This window comes from Sapajus apella, unplaced genomic scaffold (assembly GCF_009761245.1).
Source record: "Sapajus apella isolate SASKATOON/1434 unplaced genomic scaffold, GSC_monkey_1.0 scaffold1, whole genome shotgun sequence".
Classification (NCBI taxonomy): domain Eukaryota; kingdom Metazoa; phylum Chordata; class Mammalia; order Primates; family Cebidae; genus Sapajus; species Sapajus apella.
The window spans coordinates 69,204,855-69,231,722 of record NW_022436941.1 but is presented as its reverse complement, the minus strand read 5'-3'; the positions used below and the strand labels follow the sequence as shown (position 1 = coordinate 69,231,722).

The window sequence follows — 26,868 nt, the reverse complement described above, 5'->3', positions numbered from 1 at the left end:
ATCTACAGTAAGAACAAATCTCTCTGTGAAATTGTGAATGGTATATCATTATAATTGTTCTATTATTAGATATTGTTGTTAATCTCTTAATGTGCCTAATTTATAAACTTTATCATAGGGATGTAGATACAGGAAAAATATAGTATCTATAGGGTTTGGTACTATTCGTGTTTTCAGACATCCACTAGGGGCTTGGAACATTTGCCCCACAGATAAGTGGGGAAAAGCTGCTTCAAGGGAGTGATGAGTACAGAGGCCAGCTTGGAATGGGTTCAGAGATGAACAGGAAGAAAGAAAAAAGAGGCAATTTTCTTTCTACCACAAAAACAATTGTAAGAAATGTACTTATATTTGGCCTAAAAGAAAAAGGTACCAGGCCTGATGGCTCACGCCTATAATCCCAGAACTTTGAGTGGCCAAGACGGTGAGAATTGCTTGAGCCAAGGAGTTCAAGACCAGCCTGGGCAACATGGCAAAGACGGTAAAAACTCCATCTTTACAAAAACTACAAAAATTAGCCAGGCATGGTGGTATGCACCCATAGTCCCAGCTACTCAGGAGGCTGAGGTGTGAATATTGCTTGAGCTCAAGAGGCAGAGGTTGCAGTGAGCCAAGATCATGCGACTGCACTCCAGCCTGGGCAACAGAATGAGATCCTGTCTCAAAAAAAAAAAAAAAGAAAGAAAGAAAGAAAAGAAAAGAGAAGAAAAAGAAAGAAAGAAAAATGTGATTCTAACCAAATCAAAAATATCAGCTGTATTCAAGTTCCATTTAGGATAAAATTTCATCTCAATTCACACATGTCATTTCACCTAGTTTGCTGAGCTCCAAAGGAACTAAACTAGCTCTGGAAAAATAGTTATTACTGCTGCCATTCTAATTAGAAAAAAGCAATTTTACAAAGAAACTGCTACCCAAAAACTGCTACAGAAGTCACTTTGCTGGGCATGGTGGTTCACAACTGTGATCCTAACATTTTGGGAGGCTGAGGCAAGAGGATTGCTTGAGCTCAGGAGTTTGAGACCAGCCTGGGCAACATACTGAGATCTCATTTCTACAAAAGAAATAAATAATTAGCCAGGTATGGTGACACACACCTGTAGTTCAGCCACTCAGGTGGCTGAAATGGGAGGATCACTTAAGCCTAGCAGGATTATGAACCATGATCCTGCCACTGCACTCAAGCCTGGGTGACAGAGTAAGACCTTGTCTCAAAAAAAGAAAAAGTCACTTCAAGAAGGTGAAGCAAGATTATCACTTTTTTCTGGGTCTTATCTGGCCCACCCCACTCTGAGCCAATTGTTATCACCGGATGCAGGCAAAAGACGATGTTTTTATAAAAATTCAATAAATAAACATAATACTATAAAACATCCCGAGTTTAAAATCCCAGTAGAGCTGATGGAGTATTGTATTATAAACCAAAAATAAAATTCTAGGGCCCCCCAGCCATCCAAATGGACCCCTCCTCTTGACCAAGGGCATTCCAAAGTTAACCTGAAAAACTAGGCCATGATGGGAAGGAAGAGCCAGACATACCTCATTATACCCCCTTCCCTTTTGGAATTCAGACACAGCTGACCAGCTTTAACATCAACACAGAGACTTTAAGACTGATAGAACAGACTATTTATGTTTTTTGTTTTTTTTTTTTAAGACAAAGTCTCACTCTGTTGCCCAGGCTGGAGTGCAATGGCGCAATCTCAGCTCATTGCAACCTCCACCTCCTGGGTTCAAGCAATTCTCCTGCCTCAGCCTCCCAAGTAGTTGGGATTACAAGCATACACCACCATGCGTGGCTAATTTTGTATTTTTAGCAGAGACAGGGTTTTGCCATGTTGGTCAGGCTGGTCTCGAACTCCTGACCTCAGGTGATCCACCTGCCTTCACCTCCCAAGTGCTGGGATTACAGGCATGAGCCACTGTGCCCTGACAGAGGTTAGTTATTCTAAGACACAGGATGACATAAGTGGTCAGCACAGATACAGGTCACAAAGACCTTGCTGATAAAACAGGCTGTGGTAAAGAAGCTGACCAAAACCCACCAAAACCAAGATGGCCACGAAAGTGACCTCTGGTCATGCTCACTGTTGATTATATGCTAACTCAATGCATTAGCTGCTAGAAGACATTCCCACCAGTGCCACGACAGTTTACAAATGCCATGGCAACATCAGGAAGTTACATTATAGGGTCGAAAAGGGGAGGAGCCCTCAGTTTTGGGAATTGGCCACTCCTTTCCCAGAAAACTCATGAATAATCCACCCTATGTTTAGCAAAATTAAGAAGTAATAAGTATTAGCAGAGCAGCCCACAGCAACTGCTTTGCCTATGGAGTAGCCCATTCTTTTATTCCTTTACTTTTTTTTTTTTTTTTTTGAGATGGAGTCTTGCTCTTGTCACCCAGGCTGGAGTGCAATGGCATGATCTCAGCTCACTGCATCACTGCAAGCTCCACCTCCCAGGTTCAAGGAATTCTCCTCTCTCAGCCTCCCAGATAGCTGGGATTACAGACACACACTACCACCACAGGCTAATTTTTGTATTTTTAGTAGAGACGGGGTTTCACCATGTTGGCCAGGCTGGTCTTGAACTCCTGACCTCGTGATCCACCTGCCTCAGCCTCTCAAAGTGTTGGGATTACAGGCATGAGCCACCACGCCTGGCCTCCTTTACTTTCTTAATAAACTTGCTTTCACTTTACCGTATGGACTCTGCCCACACTCACAAAAACTTAGAGGCAGAGAGTATGTTAACCCAGATTAAGAATCCCTACCGCAGAAGAAAAGACTGGTGGGCTTTGTTTAAATCACACGCACTGCGCACTTTCTTTCGCGAAATCACAAGCGCTGCGCACTTTTCTTTCGTGAAATCCAAGCTCTCTTGGGGTCTTGATGGGGACCCCTTTTCGGGTAACACTATCTGATCTGTTTTTACAGATGTGCCTGGATTACAGTTTCACAACCAGCATTTAAAGAAAACCAATTCTTTACTTTTCAAAAAGGAGACAAAACAGTTTACACACAACCCTGAACAAAATCCTCTTCCTTCTCCTATGTTCTGTCCTCACACACTTGGATTCCAGGGCCTCTAACAATGACAGTTACCAGTGCTACAGCCCCACACAAAAAGCCACAAAAGCAGTTACCCTCCAACTTTCTTTTATTTGATAGATGACCCCAGGTTCCCTGTGGCAACGAATAATTTTTTTTTTTTTTTTTTTTTTTTTTTTTTTTTTTTTTGGGGACTGAGACTCTCTCTGTCGCCAGGCTGGAGTGCAGTGGCTCTACCTCAGCTCACTGCAACCTCCTGCTTTTTCCCCCCCAAAAACAGTGTCTCGCTCTGTCGCCCAGGCTGGAATGCAGTAACGTGATCATGCCTCACCGCAACCTTGACCTCCCGGATTGAAGCGAGCCTCCCGCCTCAGCCTCCTGAGTGGCTGGGACTACAGCCATTCACCAAGCCTGGCTAATTGCTTTTGTAGAAACAGGGTTTTGCCATGTTGCCCAGGATAAGAATTTTTTCTTTAGAAATCTGGAAATTGCCTTTAGGTTCCCTTGGGAGTAGGAGAAAAGGCCATGAAGATTCGCACATAGTCACTCCTAGAAAATTGCGCTGCGATAGGTTGCAGAGAAGGCCAAAAACACTAGTTTCTCCTCTCCAAAGCCCATCAAAGGCGTTGTTGAAAAGGAATGGCTCTACCACTGTTTGAATCAATTCTCTGCAGCTTATCTCTTGGAGGGGGGGTGAGGGGGAGGGGCGGGGGGGCACGTGAACTTTTAAGACTTTAGGCCTTCTCATAAATATGATCCACACTCACAAAAACTTAGAGGCAGAGGGTATGTTAACCCAGATTAAGAATCCCTACCGCAGAGGAAAACACTGGTGAGCTTTGTTGAAATCACACGGGCTGCGCACTTTCCACGCCCCCTCCCTCTGCGCTACAGGAATCCGCTGTACCTCTGACGGCCCATAGGTGGCAATGCAGGGACAGGTAAGTGCACCGGGAGCGCCAACCGGCTAGGCCCATAGGAGGCGGGGCTTTAATGCGTCAAAACGTGGCGGGAGGAGCCTAAGGAGGGGCGAGGAAAGGCGAGGGTTCTGCTTGCGCAGGCGCCGTGCTGTGCGCTCCCCCGGGAGTGAGGGTTGCTGGGCCTGATGACGTGGCTTGGCAACGTCCCTACCGGCGCTGCCTCGGAGGAACCGAGCGCCGCCGGAACTGCCCGCGGCCTAGTCACGACGCGCGTGTGTTTGTAAGCCGGAGCCGGGGACAGCGGCAACGGCGGCCTGGCCTACAAGAACCCGACGGGGCCGCTGCCATGGGGGAGTGATGAGTCTGCGCCCGCTGTTCCGCGGCAGCAGCGAGACATGAGGAGACCCCGCGGCGGTGGCAGCGGCGGCGGCTCCTGAGCCCTGGGATGGAGGAGAAATACGGCGGGGACGTGCGGGCCGGCCCTGGCGGCGGCGGCGGCGGCGGCCTCGGGCCGGTGGACGTACCCAGCGCTCGGTAAGGGACTGATCCAGAAGGCAGCCACCTGTCGGACCGCTCCAGATACACTTCCCCGGCCTCCCTCCGGTCCCTGATGATAGTCCGGGAGTCCCGGGGTCGGCGCGCCCTCTCCCTCTGCCTCCCTCCCTGCGCGCAGGCTGCCTCCGGGCTCCCCGGGTACCCGCTGCAGAATGAAGGCGCGAAAGCCAGAAAGCTTCTGCTTGAATTTCTGGGTTTCAAGGCAGTCAGTCAGTCTTAGAACTGCCCGCCAGTTCACCTGAGAGGTTTTTCTGATCTGTGAGAAGCCTTTCTCTTGGCTGTTTCTCCATGAAATAGTCCGGTGACTACTTAGCCGTTCTGACGTTTCCCTGCATAAATTAGGGGAAGGCGTCACCATCATCTCTCTTCAGGCGACGAAACCAAAGTACACAAGTGAACTTGGATGTTCAGGTTAACTCAGCGCATAGAGTCCAGCCCCATTTTCTTTTTGTATTTTATTCTTAGATAAGAAGTGTGTCCTCTTTGTCAAATTTAAACAGCACAGCAATTCATAGAGTAAAAAGTGAAAATTCCCACTTAACTCTCTACAATTCTTCCACCAACCCCAAAAGTAAGGGAGCAAGTGGTGCAGTGACCTCTTCAAGTGTGTGTCCTTCGAAGATAGTGTCCAAAATGAGTTCTGAAATAGTGCCCAAAATGCGCAGAATATAGCCCTGCAACTTGGTTGGAATGGGTGTTCATTGCCTCCATTTCTAATGGGTTTTTCTCATTCTGGAATACTTTCATTGATATTTAAAGAAAGTGATACATTTTGCTGAATTCTTTAGAATTGTAGTAATAGCATTATAACGTAACCAATTTTTATGAAAATAGAAGAACGCCGCATATAATGGAATAGAACTTAAACCAACTGCATTTTTGTAGCATAAATTTAATTTTCTAATCTATTGAGACATGACAACTAAATGCAATCCGCATTTCTGGTCTGATTTGGTAGTAGGGGATATGTGCTTTAAAGGACGTTACTGGGTCAGTTGACAAAATTGGACTATGGACAATAGATTAGATAAAAGTGTCATATCAGGCCTGGCTCAGTGGCTCAACACCTGTAATCCCAGCACTGTGGGAGGCTGAGGTGGGCGGATCACCTGAGGTCAGGAGTTCCAGTCCAGCCTGGCCAACATGGTGAAACCCCGCCTCTACTAAAAAATACCAAAAAAAAAAAAAAAAAAAAAAAAAGAAAAAAAAATAGTCGGGCGTGGTGTGCCCATGTAATCTCAGCTGCTCAGGAGGCTGAGGCAGGAGAATGGCTTGAACCCAGGAGGTGGAGGTTGTGGTGAGTTTGCACCATTACACTCCAGCCTAGGCAACAAGAGTGAAACTCCAGAGAGAGAGAGAATAATAAATCACATGGGATGATATATTAACAATCAGGGGATCCAGGTAAAGAATATGCTACTCTTGTAACTTTTACCTAAACTTGAAATTATTTTTAAATGAGCAGTTTAAAAGCATTATTTATTCAAGAGTGTACTGTCTCAGGTAGGGAAATGTGGTACACAACCCTTTGCTATTTTATTTGTACTATTTACTTAGCAGAGTTGCCCTTCTATTGTAGTTTATTGCAGAATCAAATTCAACCTAAGACTAGTTGAATTTTGATGGATTCCAGGTTACAAGAGTAAAGGAAGGATGAGGTCCTGGATTGAAAATGTGGAGATTAAAAAAAGTTTCCCCTCTTAACTCTGCCTCCCATTCTCTCATTTAACTCCAACATCTCAAAAGCCAGCCTTCAACCTTCTGGGAGGACTCTTCTGGAAAACTTACTAAACCTCCAGCAATTGTCTAGGTATAAAGTAAATATAGGCTGAAGCAGGAGGATCACTTGAACCCTACAATTTGAGACCAGCCCTGTAACATAATGAGACTCTCATCTCCATAAAAAATACAAAAATTAGCCAGGCACAGTGGCAGTGCCTGTAGTTGTAGCTACTTGGGAGAGTAAGGCAGAAGGATCACTTGAGCTTGGGAGGTCAAGGCTACATAGAGCTATGATCCCACCACTGCACTGCAGCCTGGGTGACAGTGCAAGACCCTGCCTCACCTCCCCTCCCCCTAAAAAAAAAACTCCAAAAAAAAATGACAACAAAAAGTAAATGTATATGTACTAGAAAAAAAAAGAACATGAAAAACACTCTTAGAGATTTTAGTGGTTTATTCCTTCCTTTCTTCCCTTTTTCTTTCCTTCCCTCCCTTCCTTCATTTCTTCCTTTCTTCTTTCCTTTCTTTTCTTTCTGACAAGATTACTTCCTCTGTTGCCCAGGATGGGGTGCAATAGAACCTTCATGGCTCACGGCAACCTCGAACTCCTGGGCTTAAGCAATCCTGCCATGTCAAGCTCCCCAGTATGTGAGTCTACAGGTGTGTACCATCATGCCCAGTTCTTTTTTAATTTTTAGTAGAGATGAGGTCTTGCTATATTGCCTAGGTTGGTCTCAAACTGCTGGGCTCAAGCAGCTCTCCCTCGTCAGCCTCCCAAAGTGCTGGTATTAGAGCCATGAGCTACCATGCCTGGCCTGGATTCTTTGATTTTTAAAGTTGCAATTAATGAACTGTTGGGCTAAAAATGAAAAACCAGGCTAAGTAAGCACATATGGATAAGCAGATAATCCTAGTTCAATTTATGAAGGAAAAACAATTAAAAGCTTCAGTTTATTAGGAGGTGAAGACAGGAGAGGAGAAGAAAGGGAGACTAATTTTTAAAAACTTTTTGGAGACAGGGTCTCGCTATATTGCCCAGATTGGTCTTGAACTCCTTCTGCCTAAGCTTCCCAGGGTTAGGATTACAGGCATGAGCCACTGTGCCTGGCCCACTCCACCCTCCTCCCCCCATTAATTTATAAACCATTATTTGCCATTAACTAGTCTCATCAAAGGTTATCACTGGTCTTTTCTGTGAAGGTTTAGAAAATTCCCTGCTTCTGTGCTGGGCAGGTGGCTTACACCTTTAATCCTAGCATTTTGGGAGGCCAAGGTAGGAAGATCACCTGAGATCAGGAGTTCGAGACCAGCCTGCCCAACATGGTGAAAACCCATCTCTACTAAAAATACAAAAATTAGCCAGGTGTGGTGGTGGGCGCCTGTAATCCCAGCTACTTGGGAGGCTGAGGCAAGAGAATCACTTGAACCCAGAGGGCAGAGGTTTCAGTGAGCCAAAGTAGCGACAATTTACTCCAGCCTGGTGAAAGAGTAAAACTCCATCTCAAAAAGAAAAGGAAAGAAAATACCCTGGTTCTCTAAACCTGGAATTACTGAAATTTGGATTTAGGTTCAAACCTGCCTCTTGGGCTTTGTCTACTTCAGTAGCTCAACAGTTCTCTGGCTAAAAAATAAAAATGTAGTTGAGGTTCAGTTTATTCAATAAATATTCAAGTATCTACTACGTAGAAGGCACTATACATGGGGTTTGAAACAACTCGGACTCCCAGCTCATTTATTACTTGTATGACCTTGGGTAAAGTACTTTTCTTTGATTCAGTTTTGTGAAACAAGGATACCACTTCTTATTTTGCAGAATTGTTGTAAGAATTAAATGAGATGATATATTCAGACCACTTGGAACATAGCAGGTGCTCAAGAAATGTTAGCTGTGACCCTCTGCCCTTCCCAGCCAAGAGGTCTTAAACCGAAATAAAAACGTTTACTTAAAATAATCCATATTTGGGCCGGGCATGGTGGCTCACGCCTGTAATCCCAGCACTTTGGGAGGCCGAGGCGGGTGGATCACGAGGTCAACATGGTGAAACCCCGTCTCTACTAAAAATACAAAAAATCAGCTGGGCATGGTGGCATGTGCCTGTAATCCCAGCTACTCAGGAGGCTGAGGCAGGAGAATTGCCTGAACCCAGGAGGCGGAGGCTGCGGTGAGCCGAGATCGCGCCATTGCACTCCAGCCTGGGTAACGAGAGCGAAACTCTGTCTCAAAAAAAAAAAAAAAATGATCCATATTTGTGAACGACAGCATAAAAATACCCATAATTAAATGACTTGTCAACTAGTTTTTGTTGCAGATTAAAGCTAGTATTTGATTTTTAGTCTAAAGTAAAACTCTTGCAGCCTGGAATCCATCAAAATTCAACCAGTCCTGAGTTGAATTTGATTTTGCAATAAACTATAATAGAAAGGCAACTCTGCTGAGTAAATAATACAAATAAAATAGCAAAGGATTGTGTACCATGTTTCCATACCTGAGAGACTACACTCTTGAATAAATAACACTTTTAAACTACTCATTTAAAAATAATTTCAAGTTTACGTAAAAGTTGTATAGTATAATTACCTATACAACTGTTGAGTAATATATTTACCTAGACTCCCTGATTGTTAATGTATCATCCCATGTGATTTATTATTCTCTCTTTCTAAATGCACACACACAGGTATTTTTTTCCCCTGGACTATTTGAAAGTAAGTTACATACTTCATGATTCTTATCTTTAAATACTTATTTTTCCTAAGAACATGGACATTCTCTTATAAAACCAGCAGAGTGGTCTACTTCAGGAAATTTAAGTGACCTCGCCAGAGGCTAAGACTCTACTGACTCCTATAGTGGTTGAGGAGAGATGGTTGCCTGCCTGCTGGGCAGGAACCTGAGGATCTGATTACTTGGAGATCCTCCTCTTTTCAGCTTCCTCATTCCCCTACTGAGGTGTTTCCAGTGCCTTAGCCTTTTTAGGACTCTAAGTTCAGTCAATTGACCTTTCAGCCACAGCTCTCACTGTAGTCACTTAGCAAGGCAGAGGAGGCGCAAACCAAAAAAAGTCATTTACCATTCTTCCTATATTGTGGTATTTTTGTTTCATAACAGAATAGTTTTTATTTTATTCTCCTTATTTGTTTGGAGGAGTTACTAAGTTAGAAAGCAGATAACAAAATAGTCCAGCAACTCAATCAAGAAAATTTCCATTTTTAGTCTGGCATTTTTTGTTAAAGTAGACTATATCTATACATAATCATTCATAAACATTGAAAATAAACCAGAAGTATATATACCAAAATGTTGTGGTTGGTTGGTTAGTTGGTTGGTTGGTTTTGAGATGGAGTCTCGCTCTGTTACCCAGGCCGAAGTGCAACTTCTGCCTCCGGGTTCAAGACATTCTCCTGCCTCCGCCTCCTGAGTAGCTGGGACTACAGGCATGCACCACCATGCCCAACTAATTTTTGTGTTTTAGTAGAGATGAGTTTTTACCATGTTGGCCAGCTGGTCTCAAACTCCAGACTTCAGGTCATCCACCTGCCTCGGCCTCCCAAAGTGCTGGGATTACAGGCGTGAGTGCCTACCCTGTTTGTTTGTTTTTTGAGACAGGATCTCACTCCATCGCCCAGGGTGAAGTGCAGTGGCATGATCACAGCTAACTGTAATCTCAACCCTCCAGGCTCAGGTGATGATCCTCCCACCTCAGCCTCCTAAGTAGCTGAAACTGCTGCCATGCACCACCATGCCTGGCTAATTCTTTCTATTTTTTGTAGAGATAGGCTTTTGCCATGTTGTGCAGGCTACTGCACCTGGCCACAAAATGTTAACAGTAGGCTTGGCACAGTGGCTCACACCTATAATCCCAGCACTTCGGGAGGCTAGGACAGGAGGATCACTTGAGCCAAGGAGTTCGAGATTAACCTGGGCAACATAGTGAGACCCCATCTCTAATTTAAAAAAAAAAAAGTCAATGGTAATTATCATGTCGTTGGTGAGTTGTTTGGGGACTTTGCTTTGTTTTATTTATTGTTTATGTATATTTCTATAGGTTCAGTAATGACCTCTTGTTATAATTAAGAAAACCAGATTGATAAATTGCTTGTAATTTCAGTGATACTAAAAATTGTTTCTGCTTTTATTTTTCAGATTAACAAAATATATTGTGTTACTATGTTTCACTAAATTTTTGAAGGCTGTGGGACTTTTTGAATCATATGATCTCCTAAAAGCTGTTCACATTATTCAGTTCATTTTTATATTAAAACTTGGGTGAGTGTGTGGTTTTCTTTTCCTTGGTATTTTTTATTTCTTTAAAAATCCTGTTTTAACAGAGCATCTTTAAGAAACTTTACATAGAATATTTTGTTTTGTTTGTTCCTCCTGACAAGTGTTTGATAAATGTTTTTAACTGGGAGAATACTTAAGATTAGAGGTACAAAGAGACTGAAAAGAAAAGGGATTGTTGTGCTCTAACACTTGCCTAAACAAAGAGTTTGATGAGATTTTTGCAAATTTATTTTAATATTTGGCTTAATAGAGGATAACCAGATTCTCATAACTGCTTCAGCGTTCAATACTGCTATAGTATTAGCAACTTCTCTCTGCACTCCTGGGAGAATAAGAGTGAAAGGAGCAGATAATGTCTTGATGTTTTTATGAAAGTGGTTTTAACCTTGGTGACTCCCTGAAAGGGTCTCGGACGCTAGGGATTCCTAGACCATTTGACACAGACTAATCTTCAGACAGGCACAGGATGTTACCTGAGGCCTGTCTTGATGCAAATATTCCTTATTTTCTAAGTTAAACCTTGCTGCGATATGTTCACTACATAATCCTTTCTTTCTTTTTTTTTTTTTTTTTTTGAGACGGAGTTTCACTCATGTTACCCAGGCTAGAGTGCAATGGCGAGATCTCGGCTCACCGCAACCTCCGCCTCCTGGGTTCAGGCAATTCTCCTGCCTCAGCCTCCTGAGTAGCTGGGATTACAGGCACGCACCACCATGCCCAGCTAATTTTTTGTATTTTTAGTAGAGACGGGGTTTCACCATATTGACCAGGATGGTCTCGATCTCTTGACCTCGTGATCCACCCGCCTCAGCCTCCCAAAGTGCTGGGATTACAGGCTTGAGCCACCGCGCCCGGCCATAATCCTTTCTTAATACAGAGTCCTCATGCAGTATGAACGTCAAATTATTCTACATGTGAGAAATTCTAAATAAAGAATTCTTGGACCTCAAGATTGTTAGTGACTACCCTCTGTGTTAATAAAAACCTGTTAAAGACTCTTGGGAGTCAGGGTGGTAGCTCATGCCTGTAATCCCAAATTTTGGGAGGCTAAGACAGGTGGATCACCTGAGGTCAAGAGTTCAAGACCAGCCTAGACAACATAATGAAACCCCGTCTCTACTAAAAATACAAAAATTAGCTGGGCATGGTGGCACATGCCGGTAATCCCAGCTACTAGACAGGGTCTGAGGCAGGAGGATCACTTGAACCTAAGAGGTGGAGGTGGCAGTGAGCTGAGGTCGTGCTACTGTACTTCAACCTGGGCAACAGAATGAGACTCTGTCTCAAAAAAAAAAAAAGACTCTTGGGAGTATAATTTTGGTAATTTGGGACAGAGATTGTTTGTTTGTTTGTTTTGAGACGGAGTTTCACTCTTGTTGCCCAGGCTGGAGTGCAGTGGTACAGTCTTGGCTCAGTGCAACCTCCGCCTCCCAGGTTCAACCAATTCTCCTTCCTCAGCCTCACAAGTAGCTGGGATTACAGGCACATGTCACCACACCCAGCTAATTTTTTTTGTATTTAGTAGAGACAGGGTTTCACCATATTGGTCAGGCTGGTCTTGAACTCCTGACCTCAGGTGATCTAGCCACCGTACCTGGCTGTGAAAGAGATTCTTGACTAGGAAATTGTTTGTTTGTTTGTTTTTTGTTGTTGTTGTTTGAGACGGAGTTTTGCTCTTGTTGCCCAGGCTAGAGTGCAATGGCGCAATCTCAGCTGACTGCAACCTCTGCCTCCCAGGTTCAAGCGATTCTCCTGCCTCAGCCTCCCGAGTAGCTGGGATTACAGGCGCCTGCCACCATGCCTGGTTAATTTTTTATATTTTTCTTAGAGACAGGGTTTCACCATGTTGGCCAGGCTGGTCTCAGACTCCTGACCTCAGGTGATCCACCTGCCTCTGCCTCTACCTCCAAAACTGCTGGGATTACCAGCATAAGCCACTATACCAGAACCATTTTTTTTTTTTTTTTTTTGGAGGCAGTGGCTCAGTTGCCCAGGCTAGAGTGCAGTGGTTCAGTCTCAGCTCACTGCAACCTCTTCCTCCTGGATTCAAGCAATTCTACCTTAGCCTCCCAAGTTTATAGGATTACAGGCGTGTCACCATGGCCGGCTAATTTTTGTTTTGTTTTGTTTTGTTTTGGAACACATGGGGCTTTGCCAGGTTGGCCAGGCTGGTCTCTAACTCCTGACCTCAGGTGATCTGCCCACCTCGGCTACCCAAAGTGCTGGAATTACAGGCTTGAGCTACCACGCATGGCCAAGTTGCGTGCATTTTTATGTAACTGTTTTAGCCATGTCAAAGGTAGGGATGTATAATTAGTAATTTCTTCATTTTCATTATACTATTTCAAGATTTATTTTTACTGGATTTTACAGAAAATAGGGATTATTTTCTTTGGTATTTTAAGATATTAAAAAAAAATTGTGACTCCTTTACTTTTGTGGCTTAACTGGTTCTGAAGACAGAAAATAAGAGTTCTCAAGATGTTACAATAGGATTCTTACTAAAATAAGTATAGTTTTCCAGTATGATTTATTCAGAGGATAACACACTTTTCAAGTTTTCTGGTATATTTGTTTAAAATAAGTGTCTACTTAAAAACATATATTGTGTTTAATATTGATTAATATTAATATATTAACGTTTCAATATTTACAGGACTGCATTTTTTATGGTTTTGTTTCAAAAGCCATTTTCTTCTGGGAAAACTATTACCAAACACCAGGTAAGGTTTTTGCAGAATCTTTTGTTCCTAGCAGCTTCTCATTTAGTGGGCCAGGATGCAATGCTTATTTTTTGATAATGGGTACTTAGTGAATGATTTAAGTATGCCGAAGAACAACTTTAGAGTTAACTTGCTCTTGTCTTTTCAGAATAGAGACTTGAAGAGTAAACTGTAAAATACTAAGATCATGGAATGGCTTTAAAAAACAGAAGAGGGTAAAAAAAAATTATAAAGCATTCATGTAATTATTTTCTTTAATACATACTTCTTCTGAAAGATTTACAAATTGGACATGCAAGTATGCCTAAGAGCCTAGTACAAATGTCACTGGAAAGCTGACAAAGCATAGGAGTTAAGAGTGATGTTTCTGGAATCAGACAAAGTCATGTTCTTTTTGTCTGTCCTTACTGACTTTTGGGCAAGTTACTTGATTTCTCTCTACCTTAATTTGCTCACCTGTAAAATGGAGGTAATAGTAACTTCCTAATGGAACTGTGAGGAAGAAATGAATTAATACTTAAGAAGTTCTTAGAATAATGCCTCATCATCATCGTAGCAATGTGACACCCTCATCATCATTGTCACTAATCTCTTTAGACAGCTGTGGTTCAAACTAGAAATGTCCTACATTTTGCATGATCATCCACATCATCACATCTATCACTTCTTTGGGCAGCAGTTATACCCCACTACATGTTTGCTTTATGCCATGACTTAGAAACCTGTGTCATAATTTTTTTTTATTAGAAAGACAAATTTAAGTACTTCTATTTCAGAGACCAAGGACATTTTAAAAAATAGGATTAGTAGTCTAAACCCAATCTTAACTTTTTTCTCTCCTTTCACGTAATTGGATCACTAAAAATTCCTGGTGGCAAATAATTTAGACAAAAAGTTAAATGATCCTAGGAAACTACTGAGTAAACAGAAATTTGTACTCTGAAGAAAAAGATTTCAAAATCTACCAGCAGACAATAATATAGATAATGGAAAACAGAATACTGTCTTTTTTTTTTTTTTTTTTTTTTGTGTGTGTGTGTGTGTGTGTGTATGTGAGAGAGAGAGAGAGAGAGAGAGAGAGACAGTCTTGCTCTGTTGCCCAGGCTGCATTGCACTGGCATGATCTTGGCTCACTGTAACTTCCACCTCCCACCTTCAAGCGATTCTCCTGCCTCAGCTTCCTGAATAGCTGTGATTACAGGCATCTGCCACCACACTCAGTTAATTTTGATATTTTTAATAGAGATGGGGTTTCACCATGTTGGCCAGGCTAGTCTCGAACTCCTGACCGCGAGTAATCCACCCACCTCGGCCTTCCAAAGTACTGGGAGGCATAGGCCACTGCACCTGGCCCAGAATACTGTCTTGCAAATCCAGAATTAGTCAAAGGATCTTACATTTTCTATTTAATTTCAAAATAAGTAATTCACCTTTAAAATATTTACTGTTATTATCTTTCTATGTGTATTTTATTTAAAATTGGGATATATGGCAAAGTATATGTGACTGAAATTTTTAATTTTTTTGTTTCCATTTATAGTGGATCAAAATATTTAAACATGCAGTTGCTGGGTGTATTATTTCACTCTTGTGGTTTTTTGGCCTCACTCTTTGTGGACCACTAAGGTAAATAGTAATGCATATTTTTAATATGTGTTTATATTTCTTCATTTTGAATTACTATTGTTGTTCCACTGTGTTTTATGTCAAATATTTATCTGTACAAATGTGTCTGTAACTTTTATAGCATCAGAGAGAATTCAAATAGAAGGAACCTGTTTAGTTTCTGGACTAGTTCTTTTTTTTTTTTTTTTTTTTTTGGACTAGTTCTTTAGTGAATACCATTAATATATTTATTCACGATTTGTCAGATATTTTACTAGTTAGAATTCCAAGTTTCAGAAAATTTTAAGCATAGATGGCTTTTTAATCATTTATTTATAATCCCTGTTAACAGCTAACTTAGAAGCTATACTAAAAGGCCCAAAATGGTAAATAAAATCAGCCAGTAAGAAGGAGAGCAAAATCTCTAAAAGCACTCATTTTTTTTTTTTAACAGTTTTGCAAGTATTCCCATAAATAAATGTCTCAGAAGTGGTATATTAGTTAACAAATTAAACATGTGGTGGATTTTTTTTTGTTTGTTTGTTTTTTTTGAGACAGTCTCTCTCTGTCTTCCAGGCTGGAGTGCAGGGGCATGATCTTGGCTCACTGCAGCCTCCACCTCCAGGTTCAAGCAATTCTCCTGCCTCAGCCTCCAGAGTAGCTGGGATTACAGGCACCCACCACCACGCCTGGCTAATTTTTATATTTTTAGTAGAGACGAGGTTTCACCATGTTTGCCAGGCTGGTCAAACTCCTGACCTCAGGTGATCCGCCCACCTCAGCCTCCCAAAGTGCTGGGATTACAGGTGTGAGCCACCTCATCCAGCCTACATGTGGTGGATTAAGTAAACTACTCCCATTTCATATTTCCCTAGCTCTGTATAGATTAATCTTTTTCTGCAAGTGGGCTGGTTTAAGGAGGAAATGCTTAGGGACCACTTCATAGGAATTGTATTGTGCATCTGTGTGTGAGCATTGTTTTAACATTTCTCCATCTGTAAAAGATTTCACTTAGTAAATAAGTATAAGAAAAAATGCCTTGCCATGAGAATGAGAGGTAAAGAGTGGAATGAAAAATGTTCTTAGCCGGTGCAGTGGCTCACGCCTGTAATGCTAGCACTTTGATGGATCATTTGACATTAGGAGTTGGAGACCAGCCTATCAAATATAGTGAAACCCTTCCTGCACTACAAAAATTAGCCAGAAATCACCTGAACTTGGGAGGTGAAGGTTGCAGTGAGCCGAGATCACGCCACTGCACTCCAGCCTGGGCGACAGTTTTTGAGTATTCTTTGAAACTCCCGTCTCAAAAGAAAAAAAAACAATGTTCTAAAGCAGGGATTTCCCACCCCCTGGCTACAGATCGATATGGCTTCATAGCCCATTAGGAACCAGGCCACTGAGCAGGAGGTGCGGGTGGGGGTGGGGCAAGCATTACCGCCTGAGTTATGCCTCCTGTCAGATCAGTGGTGGCATTAGATTCTCATAGAAGCATGAACCCTATTGTGAACTGTGCATGGAAGGGACCTAGGTTGCATGTTCCTTATGAGGATTTAATGCCTGATGATCTGAGGTGGAACATTTTCGTCCTGAAATATCCCCCTACTGCTGCTGTCTGGAAAAATTGTCCTCCAGGAAAGCAGACCCTGGTGCCAAAAAGATTAGGGACCACTGTTCTAAAGGATCTCACTCAGAATATTGGGGTGGACAGAGTGAAAGTGAAGGGTTAGAAATGTAGAAATGCCTTGTGAAAAGTTCTTTCGTTTCTCACGGTCAATAGAATAGCTTCTGCATTGGGATCCCTTTGGCTTGTTTGCCATGTACTTTGTCAGATACAGATTAGGTATAATTGGAAATGTCATTTCTCCAGCCACAGTAGCAGCTGCAGCTTGGAGGGATGGGAAAGCTAGTTGATTTCCTAGCTTGGGAAGAGCATTGCTTATCATCTGCAATTTTTAAATTTGTTATTCATGAAATTATGTTTCGGTTCCTGTGTTACTAAATCACTTTGCTTTTGTGTTGGTATAAGGAGGGAAAGAGGAAGTACTTACATTTTTGCTTGGCTCCTTATTTAGTCATCTACCTCCTGACCTTATCACTACCAACACTGCCCCCAACATTCTTCTCTAAAACCATCATGGAGTTTCTCAATTGCAAAAACATTAATCCCAGCACTTTGGGAGGCTGAGGTGGGCAGATCGCTTGAGCCCAGAAGTTCAAGACCAGCCTGGGCAACATGGCAAAATCCCATCTCTAGAAAAAATACAAAATATTAGCCTGGCATGGTGGTGCCTACCTGTAATCCCAGCTACCCAGGAGACTGAGATGGAAGAGATCACCTGACCTCAGGAGGTAGAAGCTTAACCTTAGTGTATTTTACTCTTTTGTAAAAACAGCTTAAAACAGAAACACATTGTATGACTGTACAAAAATATTTTCTTTCTTTATATCCTAAATAAGATTTTTTCTATTTTTAATTTTTTTCAACTTTTTTTTTTTGAAGACAGGATCTTGCTCTGTCACCCAGGCTAGAGATTATGGCACAATCTTGGCTCTCTGCAACCTCCACCTCCTTGGTTCAAGGAATCCTCCCACTCTTCAGCCTCACGAGTAGCTGGGACAGCAGGAGCCTACCACCATACCTGGCTGACGTTTGTTTCTTTTTTGGTAGAGAGCAGGTTTTGCCATGTTGCCCAGGCTGGTCTCAAACTCCTGGGCTCAAGGATCCACCCTTCTTGTCCTCCCAAAGTGCTGGGATTACAGGTATGGGCTACTGCTCCTAGCACTTTTTTGTTAAAAACTAAGACACACACACATTAGCCTATGCATACACGGAGTCAAGATTATCAATATTGCTGTCTTCCACCTCCACATCTTGTCCCACCAGGAAGTTTTCAAGGGCAGTACCATACAAGGAGTTGTCATCTATGCTAACAATGCCTTCTTATGGGATACCTCCTGAAGGACCTGCCTGAAAAGGATACAGTTATCTTTTTTCTTTTTTTTTCTTTTTTTTATTTTTACTTGCCATCCAGTAACAACCTTTTTTTTTTTTTCATAAGTAAAAGTGACCAGGCACAGTAGCTCACACCTGTAATCCCAATACTTTGGGAGGCTGAGGCGGGCAGATCACCTGAGGTCAGGAGTTTGAGACCAGCTGAGCCAACATGGTAAAATCTCATCTCTACTAAAAATACAAAAATTAGCAGGGCATGGTGGCAGACTCCTGTAATCTTAGCTACTTGGGAGGCTGAGGCAGGAGAATTCCTTGAACCTGGGAGGCAGAGGTTGCAGTGAGCCAGGATCACGCCATTGCACTCCAGCCTGGCAGACAACAGCGAGACTGAGTCTTAAAAAAATAATAAATAAAAAGTAAAAGTACATTTTTAAATAATTAAATGTATGGTATAGTAAATACATAAACCAGTTGCATAGTCATTTATAAGCATATGTTCTGTACATAATTGTATATACTGTATTATATGACTGGTAGTGCAGCAGGTTTGTTTACACCGGCATCACCAGAAACACATGAGTAATGCATTACACTAGGTGATTGAAATTTTTCAGCTCCGTTATAATGTTAAAGGACCACCATCATATATATGCAGTCCATCATTGACCAAAATTGTATTATGCAGCATGTGGCTCTATATTGCCTGTATTTTTTGGCTTACTGCAAACAGTGCTGATATGAGCATCCTTATAAATGTTACCTGATACATATATATATAAGAATAAGAAATCTGTATGATGTAAGTCTATGAGTGATATGATTGGGTATTTTTAGCTTCAACCTTTTAAGATAGGTAATGCCAAACTATTTTCTAAAGCAATTGTACCTGTTTATTTTTCTTTTTTTTTTTTTGTTTCTTCTTTTTTGTTTGTTTGTTTGTTTGTTTGTTTTTCTTATAATGTTTTGTGAAATCAAGGGGAAATGTTTTCCTTTCTCTAACTCTAGTTGAATTCATGCATCTTAATAAAGGTAAAATACTTGTCACAGATGATAATGTTTTATTTTTGTAGGACTTTGCTGCTATTTGAACATAGTGACATTGTTGTCATTTCACTACTCAGTGTTTTGTTCACCAGTTCTGGAGGAGGACCAGCAAAGGTAGAATTTCCCATTATCATTTACATTAACATTTCTAGTTGGAAATGGAAAGTATGTATGTCAAATATTATCCAAAATAATAAAATCTTATTTTTCACCATTTAAAAGAATTCAGGGAGGCCGAGCATGATGGCTCACACCTATAATCCCAGCACTTTGGGAAGCCGAGCTGGGTGGATCACATGAGATCAGGAGTTTGAGACCAGCCTGGCCAACATGGTGAAACCCCATCTCTACAGAAAATACAGAAATTAGCTGGGCATAGTGGCGGGCATCTGTAATGCCAGCTGCTCAGTAGGCTGAGGCATGAGAATCGCTTGAACCCAGGAGGCAGAGGTTATAGTGAGCCAAGATCATGCCACTGCACTCCAGCCTGGGCAATAGAGTGAGACTCAGTCTCAAAAAAAAAAAAAAAAAAAAATGCAGGGGCTTTTTCTGCTGGTTTTATATTTTTCTCACAAATTTTTGTGTTTTGTTTTTGAAGAATTCTGTAGGTTTACAAAAATAGATATTTGTAAAAACATAATACAATAATCTGTAGATGGAGAAATTTCTGAACATAAAAACAGTGGAAAATGATTTTGAAATGATTATAGAGTCCTAGGAAGTTGCAAAAATACTACAGAGAGAACCCTTACCCTTCATTTAGTTTTCCCCAAAGGTAACTTCTTAACCAACTCAAGTACACTATCAAAACCAAGCAATTCCTAGTATTTCACATCACAACAGGGTGACTATAGTCAATAATAATTTAATTGTACATTTAAAATAACTAAAAGAGTATAATTGAATTATTTGTGACACAAAGGCTAAATGCTTGAGGGGATGGATACCCCATTTTAGGTGATGTGATTGTACACATTGTATGTCTATATCAAAACATCTGATGTATACATATACCTACTCTGTGCCCACAAAAATTAAAATTAAAAAAAAAAAAAAAAAAAAAAAAACAGGAACTTGACATTGGTGCAATCCATAGACCTTATTCATATTTTACCAGTTTTACATATGATTGTGTGTGTGTATGTATGCATGTAGGTCTATGAAATTTTGTCGTGTATAGATTTGTGTAACCATCATTACAAGCAAGATAGAGAACTGATGCATCACCACAACAGTCTCTTTCATGTTGTACTCATGCACCTTTCCCCCAACCCCACTGCTCATTCTTAATCCTTGTAAATCATTTTTGGAAAATAACTAAAAACTTGTTAAATTTAAATTATAATGAACACTTATTTATCCAACATTTTGCCACCTAAGCATTCCTATTCATCATAAGTGATTCAAGTATTATCCTTTTGTCAAATGAGTTACCAACCTACAATTCCAAACTGTTAGGACTATATAGTGTTTCTCTTTTACAGAATTAAATACTTCCAATGCACAGTGCATTTTCCTAGACAGAGGAAAGGAGAAATAAAGACAAATAAGGTGTAATAGTAAAGCATGGGCCACTATTTAATCCTTCCCCTCACTTCAAAATTCATTTCAGGTGGATTGAAGAGTTTTGTGAGCTTACAAAAATAGATATTTGTAAAAACACAGAATAAAATACGCAGATGGAAACAATTCTGAGCATAAAAGCAGTGGGAAAAAAAATCACAGAGAAAACTCACTATGTTTGGCTTCATAATGATTATAAACTTAGTATAACAGAAATCAGTGTGTAAACAAAAAACAGCAACAAAAATTGCCACAAATAAGTTTTACATTTCTTTCAAAGTATAAATCACCCATTTCATTTTAAAAAATGCTTAAGATCCTTGGCAGAAAATGAGCAAAAAACAGGGAAAGACAACTCACGAAAGAAATAAAAATAACTTGAAAACATAAAAAAAAAAAAGTTTTCCTGCTTAAGTAGCTAGAAATGAGAGTATAAATCTTGCGTATCCTCTCATTAGTGTGAGAAATGAATTAGGGTGTCAGTCCAGGACTTGATGATTTTTTTTTCTTAATTATGAAGCACTACAAAATTCTGTTGCCTTCTTTGTTAGCAAAAGATTAAACTATGTTTTCTGTGTTTGATTGTTGTTGATGTCACCATATTTTAACTCGATGAAAATTTAAGAAATTTTAAATTGCATGATTTTTCTTAGGTGTTTTAATACCCACCACACTAACAGAGAATTTATCCATTGTCGTGGTAATCACATTATAAATAGAAGAATATCCTCACTTTGTATTCTGAACTTTTATAGAAGTATTGTATTATGCTTCCATTATAGGTATATGTAATATACTTATGTATCTATATATAATTGGTGTTTTTTTTGTGTGTTTTGTTTTGTTTTGTTTTGAGAGTCTTGCTGTCACCCAGGCCGGAGTGCAGTGGCACAATCTCAGCTCACTGCAACCTCCACCTCCCAGGTTCCAGTGATTCTCCTGCCTCAGCCACCTGAGTAGCTAGGATTACAGCTGTGCACCACCACATCCAGCTAATTTTTGTATTTTAAGTAGAGATGGGGTTTCACCATGTTGGTCAGGCTGGTCTCCAGCTCCTGACCTCATGATCTGCCTGCCTCGGCTGGGATTACAGGTGTGAGCCACCGCACCAGGCCAATAATAGGTTTTTACAAGTATATGTATCATACAAGATGTATTATACCTGTAAATTTGTAAATATAGAATGTATAGTAATGCTATTTAGCCAAGGGCAGTGGATTATGCCTGTAATCCCAGCACTTTGGGAGGCCAAGACAGGCAGATCATCTGAGGTCAGGAGCTTGAGACCATCCTGGTCAACATGGTGAAACCCCGTATCTACTAAAAATATAAAAATTAGCTGGGCGTGGTGACACACACCTGTAATCCCAGCTACTCGGGAGGCTGAGGCAGGATAATCACTTGAACCCGGGAAACAGGTTGCAGTGAGCCAAGATCACACTACTCCACTCCAGCCTGGGCAACAGAGTGGGACTCTTCTCAGAAAAAAAAAACAAAAGAATATATGGTAATGCTATTTAGATGGCTTTTGTACCTACCATTCTGAAATATTTACATAAACTAAACTATTATGTACTTTCTATAATTTTCTTTTATCAAAACCTTTTTCCTCAGCCTGGACAACATGGCTAGATCCCATGTCTACAAATAAAAAATTGACCCATGGGTGGCACATGCCTGTGGTCCCAGCTATTTAGTTGGCTGAGGCAAGGGGATCGCTTGAGCCCAGGAGTTGGTGGCTGCAGTGAGCTTTGTTCACACCACTGTACTCCAGCCTGGGCGACAGCGAGACTTGTCTAGAAAAAGAAAAAAAAAACCTTTTCCCTGGGATGAGAACATAAATTTTAAGTGTATCAGCTTTGTAAGTACTTTATACCTTTACTAGATCTTAGAAATGACTTTGCTGATTTTAGTGTGCTCTCTGGATTATTTTTCTCTAGAGGAGTAGTAGCTAGAATTTTCTCTATTTCTTGCACATTGTAGAGTAAAATAAGTTTCTACTAATTTTTCTTTAGCTACTTGGACTTTTCTTTTTTTTTTTTTTTTTTTTTGAGACGGAGTTTCGCTCTCATTACCCAGGCTGGAGTACAATGGCGCAATCTCGGCTCACCGCAGCCTCCACCTCCTGGGTTCAGGCAATTCTCCTGCCTCAGCCTCCTGAGTAGCTGGGATTACAGGCACGTGCCACCATGCCCAGCTGATTTTTTGTGTTTTTAGCAGAGACGGGGTTTCACCATGTTGACCAGGATGGTCTCGCTCTCTTGACCTTGTGATCCACCCGCCTCGGCCTCCCAAAGTGCTGGGATTACAGGCATGAGCCACCGCGCCCAGCCCTTACTTGGACTTTTCAACCAGAAGTAAAGTAGCATTTCGGAAGACTGATTCTGTGAACAGCAACAATTTGTGCATAGTAATATGCCTAACCATGTTAGCAAGGAGATAATTGACATTATCATTAGTTTGTATCTCTTTGATATCTTACTGTTAATACTGTAAGCTTATATAAGAGCTTTAATGTCAGATGTTCTTTCAGTTTTTTAATGCATTTTTGTAAATGCTTACTTAAGAAAATGTCTTTCTTTAGCATTTATGTCGTTACCATCTTAAAAATCAACCCTTGAAAAAGTCACCTTGATGTTATTTTCTTTATTTTTAGACAAGGGGAGCTGCTTTTTTCATTATTGCTGTGATCTGTTTATTGCTTTTTGACAATGATGATCTCATGGCTAAAATGGCTGAACACCGTATCCTTTTGGCATAGATGAGAGTTATTTAAAGGCAGAAAAGTAGAAGACTGGAACAATGGAAAAAGAAAAGATGAGTCAATTAAACTGATCAATGATGAATGAAACTTCCATAGATTAATGTAAATATTCTAAATCAATATTCAAATGATGAACAAACTCATTCTAAGTTAAATATTTTATAGCATCTCAGTATCATCTACAGTACCCTAAATTTTCAGAAATGTAAAGATATTAAAAGAATATTATGAATGTACTGGTGCTAAAAAAAAAAAAAAAAGTGATTTGCCACTCAGTCAATGTGTTTGCTCCCATATAATTTAACAATTTAAATGCTTGTAAATGAAAAACTTTTGGCGTCTTCTTGCCTGAAAGAAAAGGTTCAAATTCCCTTACCTAGTATTCACTGTCTTGCTCTAAATTATTATCTCTAGCTCAGCCCCAACTCTTCTCTTCCAGAAACCCAACTTTCCAGTCAAATATGTCTACTCATTTTACTCTACAAACATGCCTTTTTTTCTATTTTCTATTCATACATCTTTTCCCATTCTGACCAGCAGAACTCCAAGCACCAGTTTTTATTCTTCTGTTACTGATATTCACTGCCCTAAAACTTATTAGTAAACTAATAATAATTTTCTTTGTTACAATGAGAGAGGAAAGTATGACTTTAGAAAAGCTCCAGATTGCTTGTGATACAACCTTTATTCCCCACCCCACCCTCTTTGGCTTCCCACTTACTTTGCTGAGACTTATGTGGTCAGTGACTTAGAAGACAGATTTAGGACTCATTTTACATGTCAGTCTTAAAGGGCAGCCTTAATTCCACTGGACAGGAGTGGTCCAAGGGGATTCCTTGCCCTTGTCCCTTTGTTGTACTTATATGTATGCAATATGTATTTTAGAGGTTAACTACTAAAATCTGGCACCTTTATCTTAAGCACTGTTATTGTTTTGGAGACAACAAAAGAAATACAGACATTCCAATTTATAAATGAGGTCCTGGAATTAAATGTCGGATTGTTTTATTTTGCTTTGTTTCTAAGTGAAACACATTATTGAAGGTAATTAGATTTGGGGCCTCCATATTAGTCTATATGCAATCCAGAATAATGTAACTAAAATTTCAGGAGAACTTGGGATTTCAAAGAGTGACATTTTGGAATTTTTTCCTTTACTTCACCTCACTTAGCTGAAGGACATCATGACAGTGCTCTAACTCATATGCTTTACACAGCCATTGCCTTCTTAGGTGTGGCAGATCACAAGGTATGTTTTCTTTATTGCTAACAGGATCAAAAGATTCTGAAAAGTTGTAGCAACTATAACTATAAAAGTACATTTAAAATAAATTATTGGCCGGGTGCAGTGGCTCAAGCCTGTAATCCCAGCACTTTGGGAGGTTAAGGCAGGCAGATCACCGGAGGTTGAGAGTTCAAGACTACCCTGACCAATATGGAGAAACCCCGTCTCTACTAAAATTACAAAATTAGCCGGGCGTGGTGTTGTATGCCTATAATCCCAGCTTCTGAGGAGGCTGAGGCAGAAGTTTCGGTGAGCCACGCCATTGCACTCCTGCCTGGGCAACAAAAGCGAAACTGTCTCAAAAAATAAAATTATCAGCATGTATAATATTGCCTGCCATTTAAGTAGTTAAGTAATTAAGTATATGGGAAAAATATACTAGTTTCATTTTTTTTAAATACTATGTTAGCCAGGTGTGTTGGTGTGTGCCAGTAGTCCCAGCTACTTGGGAGGCTAAGACAGAAGGAGCTCCTTGAGCACAGGAAGTTGAGGCTTCAGTGAGCTGTGATCATGACACTGTACTTCAGCCTGGATGACAGAGCAAGACCTCATCTCTGGGGGGGAAAAAAAAACAACACATGTATTTAAGGATTGAATATTGGACTGTGTGTGTTTCTAATGAGACTTAATCTAATTTTACTCACAGGGTGGAGTATTATTGCTAGTACTGGCTTTGTGTTGTAAAGTTGGTTTTCATACAGCTTCCAGAAAGCTCTCTATCGACATCGGTGGAGCCAAACGTCTTCAAGCTTTATCTCATCTTGTTTCTGTACTTCTCTTGTGCCCATGGGTCATTGTACTTTCTGTGACAACTGAGGTAAGATAAGAGCAAGAATTTATTGCTATTAAATTTTTAACTTACTATATTCAATAAATTGTATTTTAATTTGATGTCGAAAGAAGCTTAAATTGTCTTTGCTTTTTCTTTGTAATTTTTTTTTAATTTGGAGTTAATTTTATTGTTTATAAGAAATACAAATCAAATGCTGTTACATTTACACATCCCTCACATACCCATGGCCCAAAGGAATCATTTGAAGAAACAGCAGTTAACCATGTGCCAGACTTAAGGATTGCATGTCACCTAGTGCTTATTGAACTATTACACAATAATGCTTTTGTTTTTTAAAACTTTGGAGAATACTGAGAAAATGTACCAATATCTTATAGCTTTTTTATGTTGACATATTATGAGTCATACTGAATCATGTTTATATATTAAAAGGTTAACAGAAACATCTTGTAAGATGTGGACTTTATACATATATAGTCTTGACTGTTCTTTTTTTTTAATTTCTAGAGTAAAGTCGAGTCTTGGTTTTCTCTCATTATGCCTTTTGCCACGGTTATCTTTTTTGTCATGATCCTGGATTTCTATGTGGATTCCATTTGTTCAGTCAAAATGGAAGTTTCCAAATGTGCTCGTTATGGATCCTTTCCCATTTTTATTAGTGCTCTCCTTTTTGGAAATTTTTGGACACATCCAATAACAGACCAGCTTCGGGCAATGAACAAAGCAGCACACCAGGAGAGCACTGAACACGTCCTGTCTGGAGGAGTGGTAGTGAGTGCTATATTCTTCATTTTGTGTAAGCATTTTCCCCCTTGTTCTTGTTTTAAAAAATTTCTGTTTATGGATTTTGACGGTCAAATCCGTCAAAAGATGGATTGGAAGAATTCGGGAAGTTCTTCAGTGGTTGCATTTAGTGCTGACAGTGGTTGCATTTAGTGCTGACAGTTACTGTGTTGGTTTTGGTAGCTTAAGCTTCTAAAATTTAAACAATATTCTTTTTTTTCTCTCTGTAGCTGCCAGCATCTTATCATCTCCCTCTAAGAGAGGACAAAAAGGTACCCTGATTGGATATTCACCTGAAGGAACACCTCTTTATAACTTCATGGGTGATGCTTTTCAGCATAGCTCTCAATCGATCCCTAGGTTTATTAAGGAATCACTAAAACAAATTCTTGAGGAGAGTGACTCTAGGCAGATCTTTTACTTCTTGTGCTTGAATCTGGTAAGATTTTTAAATGTTAATTGGCATATCCTAAAAGCATAATATTTTAATTTTGACAGTTTTGGTATAAGTTTAGTACTTCCCAAATTTCTGGTAATAAGATGGGCTAAAATTTAAATTTTTCTAAGTATAATAGCAAGATTACGAAATCATCTTCAGACTACTTAGGCAGTCCTTAAGGCATGAGCCACCATGTCGAGCCACTTAAGCAAACAATTTGTGAGGCATTTTAGAAGCATTGATTTACTATCTTCTTTCAAATCAGTAAATATAGTAGCATCTAAAGAGTTCTGATAACTGAGAGGTTCTCACTATTAGCAATCAGTGTTACAAACCACTGATTGCGAACATTTTATAACCTAGTTTATTATTTTGTAT

At 40.2% G+C, this 26,868-nt stretch overlaps 1 protein-coding gene across 2 annotated transcripts in view; it reads left to right on the top strand.

Moving 5' to 3' along the window:
* The first annotated feature begins 4,116 nt into the window (after positions 1-4,116).
* Positions 4,117-26,868, top strand: part of SLC30A5 (solute carrier family 30 member 5) — a 37,894-nt gene continuing 15,142 nt past the window's right edge. For both annotated transcript variants that reach the window (XR_004269432.1, XM_032279274.1), the window contains exons 1-10: positions 4,117-4,507; positions 10,395-10,517; positions 13,192-13,258; positions 14,799-14,884; positions 18,890-18,977; positions 23,083-23,170; positions 24,363-24,439; positions 25,122-25,292; positions 25,776-26,064; positions 26,282-26,490. Coding sequence is in view for 1 of the 2 variants with exons in the window: in XM_032279274.1 (XP_032135165.1) it covers positions 4,419-4,507; positions 10,395-10,517; positions 13,192-13,258; positions 14,799-14,884; positions 18,890-18,977; positions 23,083-23,170; positions 24,363-24,439; positions 25,122-25,292; positions 25,776-26,064; positions 26,282-26,490 (1,287 nt within the window). In the remaining variant the exon portion in view is untranslated. The remainder of the gene's footprint in view (positions 4,508-10,394; positions 10,518-13,191; positions 13,259-14,798; positions 14,885-18,889; positions 18,978-23,082; positions 23,171-24,362; positions 24,440-25,121; positions 25,293-25,775; positions 26,065-26,281; positions 26,491-26,868) is intronic.